We start from the raw sequence: 18580 nt of genomic DNA on the forward strand, positions 1-18580 counted from the left end.
ATTATTCTGGGATGTGTTAGCTTTTCAACTCAAGTTTGTGATCTTAGGCCCCTTGGATGAGCTTCCTGACATTTTCTGTGGCTGCAGGTTTTTTTTTTTTTTTTTTTTTTTTTTTTTTTTTCTCAGTGGTTCTAAATTGCTGTTAATGAAAGAACAAAAGGTGACATTTTTTAAAACACTATTTAAGAGGTGAAACACAGGAAACACTCACTATCATGTTCATGCAGCTTGCATAGTTTCGGAAAGTGGGAATTAATGAACCTTTAGTGCTAGGTGTGCATGAACAGAGTTTGCACAAGCAAAGCCCTCACCCCAAAATGCTGTTATGGGAGACAGTGAACCTAACTGTGATGTCCTGAAGGTGAACCAGCACAAGGAGTGGGGAGGGAGAGATGCTCTTGGTGGTGTAATTTCACCATGCCTGTGTTCTGCCCAGCACCAGGTAAGGCTGAAAGGTTATCCTCCATCATTATACTAGGGGAAAAATATGTCCATCTTTTGGAAGGGAGTCCTAAACACACCTCAAAATGTTCTTATAGGAAAGCACAATGAAAAGCATGGACATGAATTAACATAGCCCCCAGGTGGTACATACCTCTTCACCAAGCAGGCTAGATCCTGTGGGACAAACTTCTGTATATTTTGGCTGTGCTGTGGGACTCAAGGCTTGCACTGGTCTTTGGTGCAGCCCTTTGTCATTGTGTGTTAAGAGGAACAATGTATTTGTCCTTGACTTGCCTCCCTGCCTGCTGCTGGACTTGGGTGAAAGAAAATCCACCACAAAAGGCCAAGTGAAGGATGGCCTTGTCAATTGCATGTTCTGCACCTCAGCTAAGGGTGGTTGCCTCTAACTGAGGTGCCTGCCTAAGTGCCAGTGCTCGCTCTTTCTCTCCAATGGTGCATGGCTGGAAGGTGGCTCATGGACCCCGGACTTTCATTGCCACCACTGTCACAGCACTCAGATAGAAGGAGGACAGTTGTGTAAAGCAAAAAATGATATGTAAAAGTAACACATCAAAGTTGCTGCTTTTTTATGATTTCCCTTGTCAGGACCACCTGAACTACCTGAAAGAAATTTTATGTTTTTTGTCACGGGTCTGACCCCACACAATGCTTAGATAACGTGTTATTTAACTCCATTTCCTTTGGTTCTGAAGACAGTTAGATTCAGGAGACCTTGTCTGAGAGTTTTGTTTTGCATGAAATCAGCACTTGCTGTTTGTTATATGGGTGATGAAGTCAGAGAAGCACCAAGCAGACACTCTTGAAGCTGCCATCAGCTACAGCTCCTGTAAATCCCAAAGTAGCCTGTTCTTTTCTAGAAATTCCCTTTTTATTCAATCCTATAGTATGTGAAAAATAAAATCCCCCAGGACAGAGACTGCTTTTAGCCAGTTATACCTCAGATTCTTGTGGATGCTTAAGCATTACTTTCCCCTGCAAAGAGCTGAGCAGAAGACATTTGGGCCTTTCCCAGTCTGGTTTCAATCTTACCAGCAATGGCCTGAAACAACACAACCAGCCTGACCCAGGTTGACCCTGCGTTGAGTTGGGCTTGGACAACACCATCTCTAGAGGACCCAAACAGCCTAAATTTTTCTGGTTTTAACCCAGACTGGGGACAGTCAGCTCCCACTCAACGCAAGTACCAAGCAGTATCTTCAGGGTGTTATTGGCAATCACAGGCAATAATAATGTTCCCTGTTGCTATTGGATTTTTAGGCACTGCTATCAGCCTCATTACCCACGGAAAACCTGCTGTGTGCTCAGCCATCAGCTTTCTGTTGGCAGCCCTGGCCTCCCTGACCTTGCGCTGTCCTGCAGCTAGGGTTGTTGCAGTGAACTGGACCTTTGGGGCTCCTTTCTGCCCAAAGTCAGCTATGCTGTATTGATTATTTGTCTTGGAAGGAGTTGCCATCTGGATGATTAGCGTGGACCATTTTCTAACCACTGTCTAGAGACAAAACAAGCTGAACTCCTGCTGTGCCATAGCCACAACTGTTTTTTTTTTTTTTTTTTTTTTTTTTTTTTTTTTCTTTTTTTCTTTTGAAGCCAACTCTTCGCATTGCCTTTCCTCCCCTGACTGGAAGGATGGTTGTGAGAAATGTGAACCAGAGCTCTCCATTGTGTACTTCCTTGCTGTCTGAAATTCCAACAAGGGATGCTCGTTGCAGTAATGGTCTTAATCCCTTTCAGCATCATGCTGCGCCCTAACCCTTGCATCCCAAACACCTCTGTAAGAGCCTCTTGAGGACGCCCAAAGCCTTTGCTTCTGCAAAATGTGTCTTGATGACGCTGCAGAAACCTCACCAGATGAACGCAGGCACATATTTCAAAACAAGAGCTGTTCAGTTTATTGTATTTTTACCCTGACAGCTCCCTAGCTACATGGTGCCCAGCCTGCCTTTGGTGTCCTGCAGATGCTTGCAGCACTATTAGCACCATGTTCCCTGGCAGAGCCACCTCCTCCTGCTGCTTACCCTGTCCTCTGCTGCCTGAGCACCAAGATGCTCCAAGAGGTTTGAGCTGAGCTCACACGTAAAACTTCCAGGATCCTCCTGCAAAAACCTTGAACATGGAAAAGACTGCATTCTACATTTCTAGTGAAGGCCAATATGTTCACATATAAGATTTTCTACTATCACATGCAGGAAAGATGCAAGGAGGCAATACCCAGGTCATGACTAGACAGCAGCTGAATTAGATCCCATATCTATGTCCTAAAACATAGATTATTCCTTTTTAAGAACTTCTGTGGTCCTTCTCTCTTACTGTCTCCCCCAGAGATGCACAGGTTTCCTTGGCTTATCCCAGCCCTTACCATCCCTTTCCTAGAGTTTCCTCATCAAGTCCTGCAGTGTCATACTGGCCCTCTCCTGCCCTCTAAAGCAGGACTAGTTCCAGGACTGGTGTAAAGGAGGGTGAAGTCCTTGCCCTGCCCACACATCCCCCACTTTAACTGATGGCTTTAATCCAAGGAGGGATTACTTTGGCCACAGCGAGGCAAATTAAGGTTGTCCAAGTCCAGAAGGGCAGTAGATACTTTCACTTGAAACTTCAAATCCACCAGTTTTGGTGAAACAGAGCACCTGTTTTTTCATAAACATTCTGTACTTGCTGACTTCAGCCTTCTCATTTAACCACCTTTGTTTGTCAGTCACCCCAATGAATTCTCTAAATTCTCTATCCATCTCTAAAAAAAAAAAAAAAAAAAACACCAAAAAAACCCAAACCTTTATCTTTCACTTAGCCATCCACATTCTATTGTGTATCTATCTAGGAATAAATGACAAACATAATTAAAAGTATTTATTAAAAATCAACATATTTATACATTTGTACATTTCACAGACTGCTGTATATGTTCACCAACATAACCATTAAGTCAGAAAGCATTAACAGTACAGATTTCCATCAGAACAAAATTTACTGCAGGGGAACTTCAGTTTTATAATCAACCGTTGTAGAATGTCATTAACTTTTTTGTTTCCTTCAAAAATAGCAGCACATTTAATTATCAGTGTTCACAGGGCACAAGCCCCAAAGTGTTGTACAGCAGGAGAAAAAACAGTAAATAGATGCAATGGGAGGAGAGCTCACAATGAAAATGTATCGGTTACTGCCGATTATAAACAGCAGGATGTAATAAAAGACTTAGGTCTATGCTGAATAAAGACTGCAGCAAATTGGGAAAAGTAATAAAATGAAGCTACCTCTTGATTAAACTGTATAAAATAACATCTTTTAATGTCATTCAGGATAGCAGTCTTGCAAATAACAGGTTTTGTTATAAAGATTAAGCAGAATCAAGATAATGCTTGTGTGCTCAAATATGCAATGAAGGTCTCAAAACATACACTCCATCTCCACCACCACCTTTCCACAGTTGACATTATAAATGTTTCATTTCATTGATGTAACTAAGTGGTATTTTATTGAGCAGATATAGATGTGCTAAGGAACATCCAGAACTCTCCAGACTAACACGCATGTCAATTTATTTATGGCTAGGAAACCAATATTAATTGGGTAATACAGGTTATAGGTTTCGGAGGTTGGAGTGTGGCCGGTAAAGCCACGTTCTCATTGTAGCCTAAGCTCCTGTGCACAACGGAGCCACTGGAGGACAGGCTGCCTGAAAAAGTCACTTCATCAGTTCTTCTGGTGTACTCTGTATAAAGAAAAATTGCTGATGTTTTTCCAGACTTTAAGCCCATTATTCTCATAATATTATTGACATGATAACTCTTCAAATCATAGAAATGAAGATCTACAAACTCTCCCTAGTCATAAATGTACAGCTGTTACTTTGAACACAGCACCGGATTCCAGGCAACTTTTTTCCTCTTTTTGCCTTCGAGAAGGAAAAAACTGCACAGGATGGCATACACACAGATAACAGACAACGTTTATGAGAGGAAAAGAGGATATACAAAAGAAATAAAAGGGTTTAAGAAGTGCTTTTTGTATGTGTCAGCCACTGTAACGGAGGATGGCTAAAAATAAAGTCAGAAATGCAGTATTTCCTTAATTAGAAATTGTGGTAAATGAGTCTCAATACCTGAAAAGGCATCTGTGAGAGAGACTAACCTCACCTGCTATGCCCTGAATCACAGTCACCCTGTGACATTACAAAAAATTCTGCACTAGTGTTTGGATTTCAACACATACAAAATTGAGGACATTCATCAGCAAAAAAATCTGAAGACCAATTACAAACAACTATTTTACCAAGAGCTAAATTAAGAAGAAATGTTCTGCCTCAACCTCTTTTCTCCAAGGGCAGGCTGCATCCCCTAGCTGGACAAAGAGAAGAAAAAAAAATCAGCAGCTTTACCTTTCAGAGCCCCAACTCCATTCAATTTCAGATCTAGGATAGTCAATGAAATAATTTTATTTCCTGCCTTTATTAATCTAGTTGGCAGTTGACAACCAGATTATTGTTCCTCCATTGCTGCTGTAGCCGTGTCAGAAGAACTTCCCAAAGCAGCAACGCTGTCCCAGCATTTCAGGTATACAAAACAAGAAAGAGTAAACTGACAGCACTAAGAAATGGAGGAACTAACTCAGGTTCTCCAATTTAAAGTTCTTACGCAGAGAGGTGGTGGAGTTGTCCTTCCATGACACCTTCCATGAATTTCCTGGTGATAAAATACAGCATCCCACACACCGCTCTGACATAGGCTGCCATCTCCTCTGATCATGCAATGTCCTAGTTGCCCTAGTTGCTGAAGTGCTGTACGCACACTGCGGCAGCATCCTTCACCTGCCACTGCCCTGCTCTACCTTAGCCTTGTGCTGGTTTTTTGCTTTTTCATTTTGCTGGGACTTTTGCAAGTCATGGGACTTTCATATTAATTCATCCAAATGATGGTATAAAACTCATCTGGGGAAAAAAAAAAAAAAAGCCAACAATGTATGAAAGAAGTGTTAATGCCTTTGCCAGTCCCCATTCCTGGCGGGCTAAAAGATTAGATCTCCCATTTTCAACAATCACCTTTTTGGTCATCAGTGATTGCAGACATGTTACCTTGCGTTACTCCTATTTCTGTATTAGTTCTGTATGTAGAAATAGACATTTGTTACTGCTACATTTTAGCCAATGTAAAAAAAATGGAAAATCATTAATATAAACAGTTTATATTTTTCAGCCTTACCTTTTCATGCAATAACAATTAAGAATTTTCTTGTGGTCTGGAATAATATGATCTCTAATCCATTGCAACACTAGTTGACAAAGACTAAGTTTGTTCATCACTACCTAGCAGAATTAGTCTTGACCGTGCAGAGTGATGTTTGCTTTAATACCTCCTTATTAGATGAGAATGAAGAGCACACTGAGGATGCTTGCAGCAAAATAAAGTAATTCTTATGAATAGCATGCTACTATACGCAAAGTTTATCAGATCTTTGGAAGGTCACTGCCTTTCTGTCAGCAAATATTTTGAGGACAGGGAACTACAAATTTGTCTGTCATTATTATTTGTATACATGATAACTGAAAATCATGAATACAAGATACAGAACCTGCTCGTATCAATTAAACGCTGGATAATCACTCATAATAGAAGTGACAAAGAATGTCCTTTTTGAAGGTGCTTTTCACTAAATGTAGAAAGAAAAAACAACAACAACTTTTTTTTTTTTTAACCCAACATGATGGCTATACTTTTCTGAGTTCTGACTCAGGAAAGAGAAAGATCCAAAGGGCTTTTACTTCAAACAGAAAGAAATATCCTGGATGCAGCCTGGTTGCCCATTCCTGGATTCAACGCAATCTTTATGGAAAGGCTGGCTTATGAAACAGCCTTATAACACTTCTGAGACTTCTGCTGAGACCGCAACTAGATGATATCATGCAGATGATCCACTTTGCGGAAAGTCTGAATTCTGATTTGGAACACTAAAACAGTAAGAAGCCCTACTGACTGTCAGCTGCATGCTGTTCACTATTTATTAGAGCATTAAAAAATTGAAAGAAATGCTTTGACTTTGAAATTCTTAACTTTTATTTAAAGTCATCATTTTCAAACTTTTTTTTTTTTGTGGGATGCTGCCTCTTTTAAATTGCTTTAAAATGGTTAAACAATTCATCCTGGCAGTTAAATATTTTTTCGTTGTCTGAAAAGCTTTAGTTTACAGAACATTTTGTAGACTACAACAAATCCAGTACCCCTGTAGTGCATCTTTGTAGATTTGCTCCCAATTATACCACCTTTCCATGATTCTGATTGCACAAAGTCATCCACAGGTACTAACACCCATTCTTGTGGAGTTTCAATCTGCTTAAGTTATGTTATAGCAAACATTTAGCATGTAACCTATATGCTTATGCATCAGCTACATGCTTATCCTCCAAGGAAACTCTATGATAAGATCAATTTATCCAACTGTATGTACAGTATATTTGCATATTAATAAATAAATCAATATTAAAGTATCTTCCCCATATAAAAGTGACTACAGCCTGACCAGACAATCTGACTTCATTTTTTTTCTTCCAAGCACAGCTGTGTGACCAAGGCAATCAGTTTCCACTCAGTTTACTACAGTAACTGTAGGAGTAGAAACCTAACAAACCAGTGCTCAAGTTTAAATTCCGTACAGCAGAGAGGGGAAGGAAATAAAAGTACTAAAAAGTGCAAAAGCCAATGACTCGTAGAGCAAAGAACAAGTTCATAATGTGATCCTGGGGAAGAGAATCCAAAAGAGGACATGCTGCAGCAAACATCATAACTGAAAGTATGTTTTTGTCCTGATAGTCAGCTGCATTATGCCAGTCTTGTCGTGTAATGCTCCAAGAATTCCAACTTCAAGAGATGCCATCTCCACCTCTACACATTTATCAACACCGCATTCAGTGCAAAGTGACATTTCTGAAAATAACTGTTTACCTTGTCTCCATGACATTCATCCTTACTGTGAAGAAAAGGCTTGCTTTCTTTGTTTGTTACTATATACAGAAGAGCCTATATTTACACCTCTCTGTGGTAGTGAACTTTTTTTCCTATATCTACATTCATTAGAAATTGAGAAGGCAAGTGGCCGTATTTTATGCTTATGAAATTCTTCCCATTAACCCAAGGACTATCTGTTCATCTTGATTTATACTTAAAGTAGCTGCACTTTGTTCTTTTTTCCAGCCCACTTTCAATGGGATGCAAGTCATGGGAACTTGTGGGACCTGGAACATATTTCAAGTCTGATTGCTGGAGGTGGAAGAGTGATGAGCCATGTTTGAATTCAGACGTCTGTTTGCAGCACAGTGTGTGTGGACCATACCCCCATTCGGGTATCTTACAAATACAGGCTCGCAGAAAGGATTTTGGCACACTTGACAGACCTTTTTGTCCGAAAGGAGAATTGGAGTTCCTTTTTGTTTGACCTAAAGAAAAAAATTCCAAACATGAATCTAGCAAGAAAGGAAAATAAGATGCAGAAAAAACAAACAAACAAACAAACAAAAAAAAACAAAAAACACAACAGATCATTGGTAACATCAACATATCATTACAAACACAGTCAATGACAGAAGTGGCAAAAAAAGATTTAGCTTTTTAAAACTATTTAACTTGAAATTAAATTTCCACATTCATGCTGGTTTATTTCCATGCTTCTCCCTTTTTAAACTGTTTTTCAAAGAAAGGCACTCACACATTTAGTATAGCTAAAAACCTGCAACAGCTTCCTAAACAGGGACACATGACAACTCGAAAGCAAACCGAGTATCATCACATTCTTATCATAGACAGATTAACCTGGATAAACTTTTATTAGACCAAAAAGAAATCAAAAATCCACTGGAAACTTTAAGCAACACAGTTATATAGCTTGGAATAGAAAAATGCTTCATAAGTGAATTCATCACTAAGCAAAGATTGACAAACTTTAATTAACGCCAAGTGCTGTGCGTTAATGCCAAGCTTTCTTGCAACTTCTGACAGTGCTCAATCCTAGCAAGAAAATGCTCCATTGTTCAAAAAAAAAAAAAAACCAACAAAAAACAAAACAAAACAAAAAAAAGACAACACAACCAAAAGAGCTTCATTAATCCAGAAATCTCAGATTAAGATTCATTTTCATTCAGTCCACAAGTTCGAAGTTGTTCCTATTTCAAGGCTCCACCTCCCCTTTTGTTTTACTGAGAAAGCATAAAATTGACTGTAGTAGCCATGGCAAAAAAAAAACCAACACACTAATAAATGCACCAATTAAAATTGCCAAGGACCTGATCTCACCTTTCTCCTAACTCTTCAAGTGTCTGATTATAATTAAGATATATAATAAATACAGAATAAAGCTTCAAAGTGCCTCTGGTACAAGTACCTTTGTTAAAAGCAAAAACCTACCTTCTCGTATTTGTAGATCAAGTTTTCAGCTTGTGCTAACCCAAGTGCAGCCTGAGTCATTCTTTTTGTATGAATGCTTTGCCTCACTGCTCCGGCCAGGAAGGGGGAAAGGAGCTGCACTGACCAGCTGTCAGGCACCAGCTGCAGAACCAGAGCTGCATCAAACTCAGCAGCGTGGTTATTCAAGAGATCCACAGCAGCCATGACTAGTGCATAATCCGAAGCGCCTGGATTTAGATATACCGACAGCAGCATATGGAAAAGCCTCCGTCTGTACTGCAGATCTCTGTTCTCAGAGTTCCATATACAGTATTCTTCAGCAGCATGGAAGTCCTTCAACTCATGGACAAGGATATGCAAAGCCTTCTCATGTTCTTCTAGTTTTCCATATAAAATTGCACTTTCCATATGAAGGTCTGTGCCACGGACTTTGTCTGTTAAATGAGAAACAAAGCAATATTTGCTCAGCGGAGGAGAGAACACTACTGCTTCTCCCAAATTCAAGGTAGACAAGCCCACAGAGCTCAATTCCCACTAAGTACATGTATGTGTAAGGAAATACAATGTTTTTCCCCATAAAACTATTTTGTTTTTCAAGAAGGAACACACAAGCATGCATTGATCTCATCTTTATGTAAGACAAAAAAAGTAAGTAAAACCTGTGTTCTGAAAGACATGGATTTCAAGAGAATAATCCACGTTGCAGCTCTTACTCTTAAAAAATTAAAGATAAAAAAGAGCAAGACTTTCCATCAGAATCTTATACTTGTATATTACGTGTTATATAATATTTTATTAACTTGAAAGGCAAGGAGGCAGTAAATGTTATTTCATTATTCTAGTTGTTACTCACCTGTTTCTATTTCAACAGCCAGCGGATTTTTCTCACTGACTTTCAGAAAGTATTTCACATCTTTCAGTACAACAAGGCATTTCCCTTTCAACCACTGGAAAGTACATTAACAAGCAAGGCAAAGAAGCACTGGCCAGAGGTATTTTACCTCAACCGTTGCTTGTCTTATATTACAAATAAGGTATATACTGTCTTTTTCACTTAAAAAAAAGGATCCTCTTTTTTTCTGCTCAGCATGAAACCCAGTTTTCACAGCAGGAGGCAGTTACGTACAACATAAGTTCTAGTAATCACACTCCTCAAAGCTTTTCTATAGTTCACACTAATTAAGAAACAGACTGCTTAACAAATAAACTTGTAACTTTTCCATTTGCAAAAGATTGTCATGTTACATGCACATCATTAAAAAGAAGCAGGAAATTAAGAAGGTACTGTATGAAGATACTTTTTCTATCTAGTTACATGCTCTGTGTTTGATGAAGTGGCAAACATGCCATTCTAATTCATGAACTCAGATCAAAAGGTGATGGTAACAGCTGCTGTCTTCACTGAATTACCTTAAATAGGTGAATTTGGTTGATAGTTTTACCATCTAGAAACCTCAATTTTTTTATTTTTATTTTTTAATCCTTAAGAGAACTTTATAAACGCTGTATGTTAGCTCCAGCAGGAAGCAAAGTTGCAGAGAAGTGTGTCTTACCCAAAATAAAGTGAACTCTATAAAGATCAGATTTCTGAAGAAGACTGCGTAGTTTCGATAGAAGTTCAGTTGTTTCTGTACAATTATCCGTGGTCACAGATTTTCGCTGAAGTATTGCCTCCAAATATAATGCAGCTAGATGAGTATGATACTTTTCTTTCTACAAATGAAAAGAGCAATGTTAGCTCAGTTTACAAATCCGACTCCTCCTCCCCGTAACACTTCAATGAATATGTACATAATTACATAGAAATGTTTAAGTTCATTCAGTTAATTCAGATAATCCAGAAGTCTTTTGTTCATGCAAATACACAACTTATTCATACCAGTTTCACATGACAGGATATGCTCTATGTACAATACTGGGTTCTCTACATCAACAAGTCAGGTATTTCTGAAATACAGATATGATATCTTATTCCTAAACCTCTTTTCACCTTAAGTAAAAAGATTAATAAATAGCTTTTCTTGTGCAAAAATTATTTCCTTTCAAAAGCTCATCTAATCAAAGTCAATGCAGTAAAACAGATCTCTTTTGAGTACAAGGATGTTTACTCTTCTCCTCTATTTTCCCTAGTTTAAAAAAAAAATGGTTTAATGCAGTTTTTACCATATTCAGATATGTTCTTTTCTATTTCTGCAATAAAATCTGAGAAAGCCACCACCAGAGGTAGACAAGCACTCTGACAGCACAATGCTTTCTGCATTATTCATTACCTCATATTCATCAAAACAAGCTGATGATTTGACTACTGTTTGAAACATTCTCACTAAAGCAGTCATAATACTCTAGTGTATATATATAACTTTACTCAGCCTTTACTAGCAGGTGGTAATAAGACTATTTAAAAGTTTATTTTAAAATATTCATAACATTAGAAATAGTACATTAATTGGTCAGTGTAGCACATCTGGAATATCTGCAATAGCAACAGAGTGAAACCATTGATCTAGTATGTACATTTTAAGAACGTAAATTCAGGAACTGGTAAGACTTACTGAGTTTCTTCAATGTTTATTTCTTTATATTCATTACTTGATAAAGGAACTTTTCTTATGCTTAAAATGTCTCATATCCAAGTACTTTAACGCTTTCCTGCCTCTGTATTATACTTAAAAAGCAACCAAGAATAAAATAATAGTCACTTCAACTAGCAAACACATCTTTTGGACATTCAACAAAGAGATGCTTGGAATTCTACAGAGTGAGAAATGCATGTTTTAATTTTATTTCTTCTTCAGATCACTCCAGAAGAATAAAACATACCTACTTTTAATACATTGAATTACCAATTTTAATACATTACTACCACTGTGCAACAGGATTAGTGGTTGCTCAGACGTTTTTCTATGATCTTATTGGAGATGTACATTTTTCTCTTTTTGAAAAAGCAAACTATAAATCAGTCACATTCTCTAATGGAGAAACTACACCACCATAAGTTCAGATGTTTGAAAGCGATAGATGATACTTCAAAAAATATGGCTTCTGGTGATCAATATGCAGTCAATTCTGACAGATTAAGTACACTCTTATGTTTCACCTTCTCCCATGCACTTTGTGGGTGGCTCAAAGTTTTGTGTGTTAACTACTCCTTATTTGAGGATGTATAGTTCAGTCTCAATGAGTGCCATACTTAGTATGCAAGCATCCCAGAGAAATTTTGATTTAAATATCTTAAATCACTGTTTGTGGATTGAGCCTCATCAGTGACACAGAAAAACAAGTGAGAATCAGATGTAGAAAAACTGACACATGATAGGCAACCGTCTTGCCATCATGAGTTGAACTGTTATAAACAGACGGCCCATCTCAGCTCCTCATTTTCCAGTTTAACTTTACAATACTCAGAAGAGAAACACTGATATAAAAATCCTTCATATTATGTGCATTTCTTCTAGAATTTGGCTATTTTCAGAGTTACTCACCACATGCATAGGATTCAGAGTGTAAACTATTTTTGATATTTTTGTAGGACTCACCTCTATTTTTCTTTCTAATACAAGATGTTCTAGATATTTAACACGTGCTTTAGGGTATTTGTTAAGGCAACTGATGATATCATCTGGATTGATGTTCTTCTCTTGTTCTTCCACAGGCCTTTTAGTAAAAATCTGTACTCCAACCTAGAAAGAGATAATTGTATTTAGGAGCTCACTGACAATTATTTTATTACCATTTAAATGTCTACTTAATAGCACTATCAGATCAGTTAGTACATTATTCAGAAAACGGACAATGTAAAAACTCACTCACACCATTAAGATTACACTACTTTGTGCTTAATGTGATCTTACCTGCTCCTATCTCCCCTACCTCATTTGGTGCTCTAAACATTGCCAATACAATGTATTATTCTATATTGTTCTATATGTGTACGTTATATATGTTACATGTTAGGCATACTCTCTACTGCCTACAAGAAGTGTTGAACAGATCTGGAACAGAACGAGGGATTTCAGTCCTTTTTAACAATAAAGCGTAAGTTGGAGACCAGACTGTTTACAAACTTCTCCCTTTGTGTATATCATCACTTTTAAGAGACTTCTGCAACGACCAAAACCAGAGTTGAGAAATCTGGTAATTACATGCAATAACTGAGCTTTTAATTAATTTAGATTAGGTAGTGACCAGTTCCAACAGCACAGACTAATTCAGCATAAAACATCCCACTTCACAGCACAGTACAGCAACAGATGTTATAAAATTCTATTTTTAAGTAAGTTAATTTGTTTAGCAGTGAGAAGTTATCTTGAATGAAGGCTAGTTATTCTATAATTCCTATAATGTAAACAGATAGTACCCTTCACCGAAATCCTTTCATAGATGAAAAAACAACAGCAGCTAACGTCTTCAGTGATTTTTTTTTTTTTTTGAAGATCTAAGAATTATCTTAGAAATGGGAAAAAAGATTATGTATCTTTCATTGTTTAGACGGTTCAGAATGACCTAAGTTTTGTTTCCAGAAAAAGAGTCAGCAGTTAATCACCAGCATAGGGATTGCTAACATTGGGACTTAGAAAAACTGAGAAGAAAACTTAGGTTTCTATCAGTTACTATTTACTAGTTACTAAATATTCAGCAAAAACAGTCCAATCAGCTACCAAGATGATATGAATATTATTCAACAGCCAAACATTTCTGCAGCATTATATATATGATGATCTGGAAAAAGTACACCAATTACAAACCTCTTCATTTTTTTGTAAAACCCATTCAGAGTACTTCCACACTAGATCTTGGTCTGAGCAAAATGTAAGGAAGTCTACTATGTATTCATAGAGATCTGAACGTGTAGAATCTTCAATGTCTCCGTCAACTATCTGCACCCATAACTGAAAAAAAAAAAAGATTCAAGTGCTTAAAAACAGGTACTGTCTTCTAACTCGAGATGTATGCAAGCTACTACAACATTTCATAGCAACCATTGGTACTTGTACAATTAGAAAGGGCTTCTAGGAACATCAGTTGTAAGGGACCACACTGGTTGCTAAAGTCGTACCTCTTGTCCATCAGTCTTTTCTTGTACCTGCCGTATTCAACTAGTTCCAACCCCATTATGTGTGGATTCTCATTATCTGAGAATGACTAGTAGAAGAACTGAGGTGGAAGTACACCAAAGAAAGTTTTTGATAAGAATCCTTTTCTCTGGTACACAGTCTACTTCTCATGTTTTTGGAGAGTGCAAAAGAAAAGCAAATGTTTCAAACAGGTTGGAAAAAAAAATATTGTTCTTCTTTTATTTTGACTGAAGAACTTTAATCACCATGTGAGAAGACTTCCTTTTAGTTCTAATTTTAATTTGTGTAAGAATTACCACATCTAGCAGACCAGTTTAGCAATAAACTTTACTCCTTGAAACAAACAGAAAAGTATCTTGTATGCAACAATGGAGCTTCCTGGTTCATTTCCTTACTATCTTTCTGCCCAGGAAATTACTATTTACATCTAATTGTCTTGAATACATTTGACAGTAACTGCAATAAACACACTCTAAAAGCCACACAGCAAACTGCTTAGATACTAGATATGGCCTGAGATATGCGTTATTTATTGATCAAGCACATCTTTCTAGATGAAGTTTTTTAGACGCTAATAACAAAGCTATTTTGTCTGCAGTCTGTAATCCACCACTGGTCTTAATGACATCAGAAGGGGGTCCCTAAAGGAATTACTAGATCAGTTGAAACTTGATATTGCAAGTTACATCCTAACCTGGCGATGAGCAGTGAACAAATTCCCAGTCGCTATCAGTGGCTGTCATGAGATTACACTACTGTTCTGCTCCTTGTATACAGACTGATCAGCACAGGATACGTCCTGAAGTCCCTCAAACACCATTTGAAATGGTATCTTGATGATTTTAGTGCTTTTGTACATTTTTTTTAAAGTACAAACATTCTGATATAAACAGTTACGATTAAGAACAGGATACAAGCATGCAAATCACTACCATCTTCAATAACTGAAGGTCTTTCAGGTCTAACATTAGTTTACTCAAGTAAGTGTTAGCATAAGTTTCTTAGATATACACATCACTTTCCAAAACGTGAAATTAGCACCTCAGATTTTTATCTCAGAGGTTAAGATTTTGGAGTGGTTTACAGATGACACTAAAAGCTTTATTCTGACCTGAAGTGCAGCAGCATCTTGACCATTGTAGTGATAAAGGAGACCAAGGGCAAAATACCTATATAAAAAGAGAAAACAGTATTAAAGTTTCTAGATCTTCCCTACCAATTCCATTATTTTATTAAGGAATATAACAGTATTTTACAGTGGGACTTCTAGGTGACATGAATATAGCTGTGCCTACATTCAAAGGAGAGAAGTTCTGTCCTAGAAAAGTGTCTGTTCCTCTCTCTAAAGATAGTTTCTGGTTACTAGCTCCAACCTAAACAGTGACAAACTACTTGTCAAATTAGAGAAGATTCCCTTGCTGTTCTTCAAATTTCACATACACACCTAACAACTCCAAATAATAAAGTATTCCACCAATAGTTAATCATGTCTTCAAAATCAAATTCATATGATGCTTTTATTTAAAACTCTGTTTCACTATCAGAAACATTTTCTTTAGTGCAACACAAAATCAAGTCAGGCAAGGAAGAGCTTTGTACAGTACACCCACACAGAGGTGTTTTTGTGTCCTGTAATACAAATGAAGCTGAAGTTCTACAATGGCTGTTTCCACAAAATGACTTTCCACAATTCATATTTGCAAGAGCTTGCCAAGCAAAGCATGCATGCCAAGAGGATTCAACAAAACACCTAGAAGAAACGAAACCACTCTAAATCTAATCACAATTAAACGCTCCCTGTCACCGCTGTAGTTGCTACTACTGTACTACATGTTTTAAAGAAATTAAATCCAAGACAGAGACACTACCTACGACTGGAATATTTTACACATTTACTATCTGGTGTTTCTTGTTTAATGACTAACACCCAAATTCTCCACCCACGGGTATTTCTAAATTGAAGTCACTTGCAGCCATCTTAAGCAGCGTTCTTTTAGTGAATCAGTGGGAGTTCAAAATTCAAAAGCAAGCCTTCTTTCCCTGAATAAGTGAGTATAATTTAAAAGCTACTAGTTAGTGGATAGTTTCTACATGTTTTGAGGCATCTTTTCCTTCTGTCCAAGACATCAAGAGGAGTATTGCTACCGCATCTATTTAACTCTCACATTATCATGAGAGCAAATAAATTGCTTGTCCTCCCACCTCCCAGCCAAATCCATATCAAAACTTATTTTTGTGTTGGACACAAAGTTTCAGGGAAAAAACAGTATTTATCAGCATAAGACAGAATGAATTTTCATTACTTCAGGCTATCAATTAATATCTTTCCCCTGAAATTTGTAAATGCTCACAAGTCAGGCCAAAATGTCTTTTGAACCTGAAGTTGGAGAAACTGAAGGGATTTGAACACATTGCTCTAAAATTCAACAGCGTTTAAGACAAATGTGTTTTCTCCTGGTCTCAAAGTTACCTTACTCAAAAAATCCACTCACTTTTTGTGCTTTTCCAGCCAGGCAGCGCTATCTGTTAATAGACAAAAGTTCTCTGAAACCAGCAGATCTAGCAGGCTTTCGTGATTTGCCTCCGCATATAACTTGAGTAAAGCTGTGTCAATGTCTTCCTTGTAGCCATTTGCAACCTCAGTGCTGCGGACTTCATTCAAGTAACTCATGAGGAATCGTTTGCATTTTGTCATCTTCTCCTGGTCCCCTTGGGTCAGCTGGTTGAGGTCAGCATACTCATGCAGAGGGGGATGAGACCGTATAAATGAAGAGGAAGTAGGCAACAGGAAGGGGTAGAGAGAGATCAGCTCCCGGACGTCAAGCTGGCCGCTTCTGCAATTACAGTGTCAAACTAGATGAAGCAAAAAGAAAGAGAAAGTATACATAGGCACAAAAAAAATGTAACATTCTGGGAACATGTGCTTAGAGTCAGGACGCTAACATGTCAACACTGGAGAAAGGATCTTTAGAATAAATTAGGATTTTATTTTATTTTTTAATATTTCTACCCAAATTTGTTATTCTTTTTACGTCCCTAGAGTATCAAGAATTCAGAGACTGCCTAGGCTTCTGCTTTTGACATCCTACATTTATCTGGTGGCATATACAAAAATCGTCTGATTAGGCCTAGTGCCGTTCCTAGCAGCATCATAGATTTAATCAATACATTCTAGTAGCTAGTATGCTGATCAAGGCAAAAAAAAATGGAGACAGTGAACCCTTTCAGGCAAGCCAGAGACTGTGCAAGTGTAGTTCTGCAGAAGACAGGATTCTCCTATAGAGAACTGAACCTTTCAGAACACATTTGGATGATGAAAATGTTTTCCTACCTTTGAAATGCACCAGATTCCTCCTTCAGCTTACTTCTTTAAGAGGCTCTGAAAATGAACTGTGGGTACTAATCATGCATCCTGCTAACCAGTAAGAGGAAGTCTATTCTGCAAGCTTAGGTGTCAGGCATACATCAATGTCAGATACTAGTGAGAGGCTTTTCCCTCCACATGTGTAGGGTATCCTATCTAGGAGCAGGCTGTAACATAGATATGTTACCCAAAACATTTTTCTTTCTACCTCACTGAAGAAACTCCTCAAGTATTCATAGAGTGAATGTTGTGACAGAAGAATAAAACAGAATTTTGTTCATGCGGCAAATACCTTCCTTATTTTCACAGCTAGAATGATTCTTCCTCCTAGGTTTTGCTATAGGAGAACTGCAAGAAACCAGGGGTTGTGATTCAGTTCCCTGTCAAATTCATTACTAAGAATCGATCTTTAAAGATGCATAGTCCTGAACTGCAGAAGATACTGTTGCTGAAAAAAACTCAAAAGGAACTTCTGAAGTTCTTCAAAATAAATCCTGTTTAGTTACTATTTTGTTGCAAATAAAACTGAAATAGTTTTGATCTATCCAATGATCAGCAACCTCAGAAAGATTTTCCCTTCACAAATGTGATTGCGAAGTATCCCGAAAGCAAACAAGTCCTAACTACAGAAGCAGATGAAGCAGGAAGACTTTTACCTTCTGCAGGCAATCAAGTGAGAAAGATCTGGGTAACCTGCTCTAGGTGGCCCTGCTTGAGCAGGGACCTTCAGAAGCCATTTCCAACCTCAACCATTCTGTGATCCTACCAGGTGGGTTAATCCCTCCTTTACTGTTCCAAAGCAAGGAAAGCAATATGGTATGCCTCAAGCTGTTCAATTCTTGCCAGAGAAATTATTCCAAAACCCTCCAGGAAATATGAACTCGTAAGAAGCATTTCCATGCCAACATTATTATTTTTTTTAAAGTTCTAAATAGCTATTTAAGAGTATCCTTTGGCTACTAAATCTGTACCAGAAGAATGAAATTCTGGGAGACTGCAACAACAGCAAGAAATTTAAGAACAGTAAGCACCCTGTTCCAGAACCTAGTGACCACAAAGCATGGAAACAGCATCGTAGAAAGCAGAAGTCCTCAAGAGAGAAAAATCTGAACACGACAAACCTTCCTGTGAAAAGAGGTTTGAAAAGAAAGTTTTTCCAATTCATAAACAGAGCTCCTACTGCCTAAAAAAACACCTCTACACTAGAAAGGCCAGCCTCTACTAAGAAGCAGCGTTCATGTCTACTTTGCAGATTCCTGCAGTTGAGATTTCCTTTTAATTCCTTATTTCAG

General features: G+C 37.7%; 1 protein-coding gene across 3 annotated transcripts in view; it reads right to left on the reverse strand.

The window, feature by feature from the left end:
- Positions 1-3296: 3296 nt before the first annotated feature.
- TGFBRAP1 (transforming growth factor beta receptor associated protein 1) overlaps positions 3297-18580 on the reverse strand; it is a 35022-nt gene continuing 19738 nt past the window's right edge. For all 3 annotated transcript variants that reach the window (XM_027445429.3, XM_027445437.3, XM_027445445.3), the window contains exons 6-12: positions 16417-16758; positions 15036-15093; positions 13595-13738; positions 12386-12529; positions 10403-10562; positions 8850-9283; positions 3297-7885 (exon numbers count right to left, since the gene is read on the reverse strand). In XM_027445429.3, coding sequence (XP_027301230.2) covers positions 7697-7885; positions 8850-9283; positions 10403-10562; positions 12386-12529; positions 13595-13738; positions 15036-15093; positions 16417-16758 — 1471 coding nt within the window. In that variant the 3' untranslated portion in view covers positions 3297-7696. The remainder of the gene's footprint in view (positions 7886-8849; positions 9284-10402; positions 10563-12385; positions 12530-13594; positions 13739-15035; positions 15094-16416; positions 16759-18580) is intronic.

This window comes from Anas platyrhynchos, chromosome 1 (assembly GCF_047663525.1).
Source record: "Anas platyrhynchos isolate ZD024472 breed Pekin duck chromosome 1, IASCAAS_PekinDuck_T2T, whole genome shotgun sequence".
Classification (NCBI taxonomy): Eukaryota; Metazoa; Chordata; class Aves; order Anseriformes; family Anatidae; genus Anas; species Anas platyrhynchos.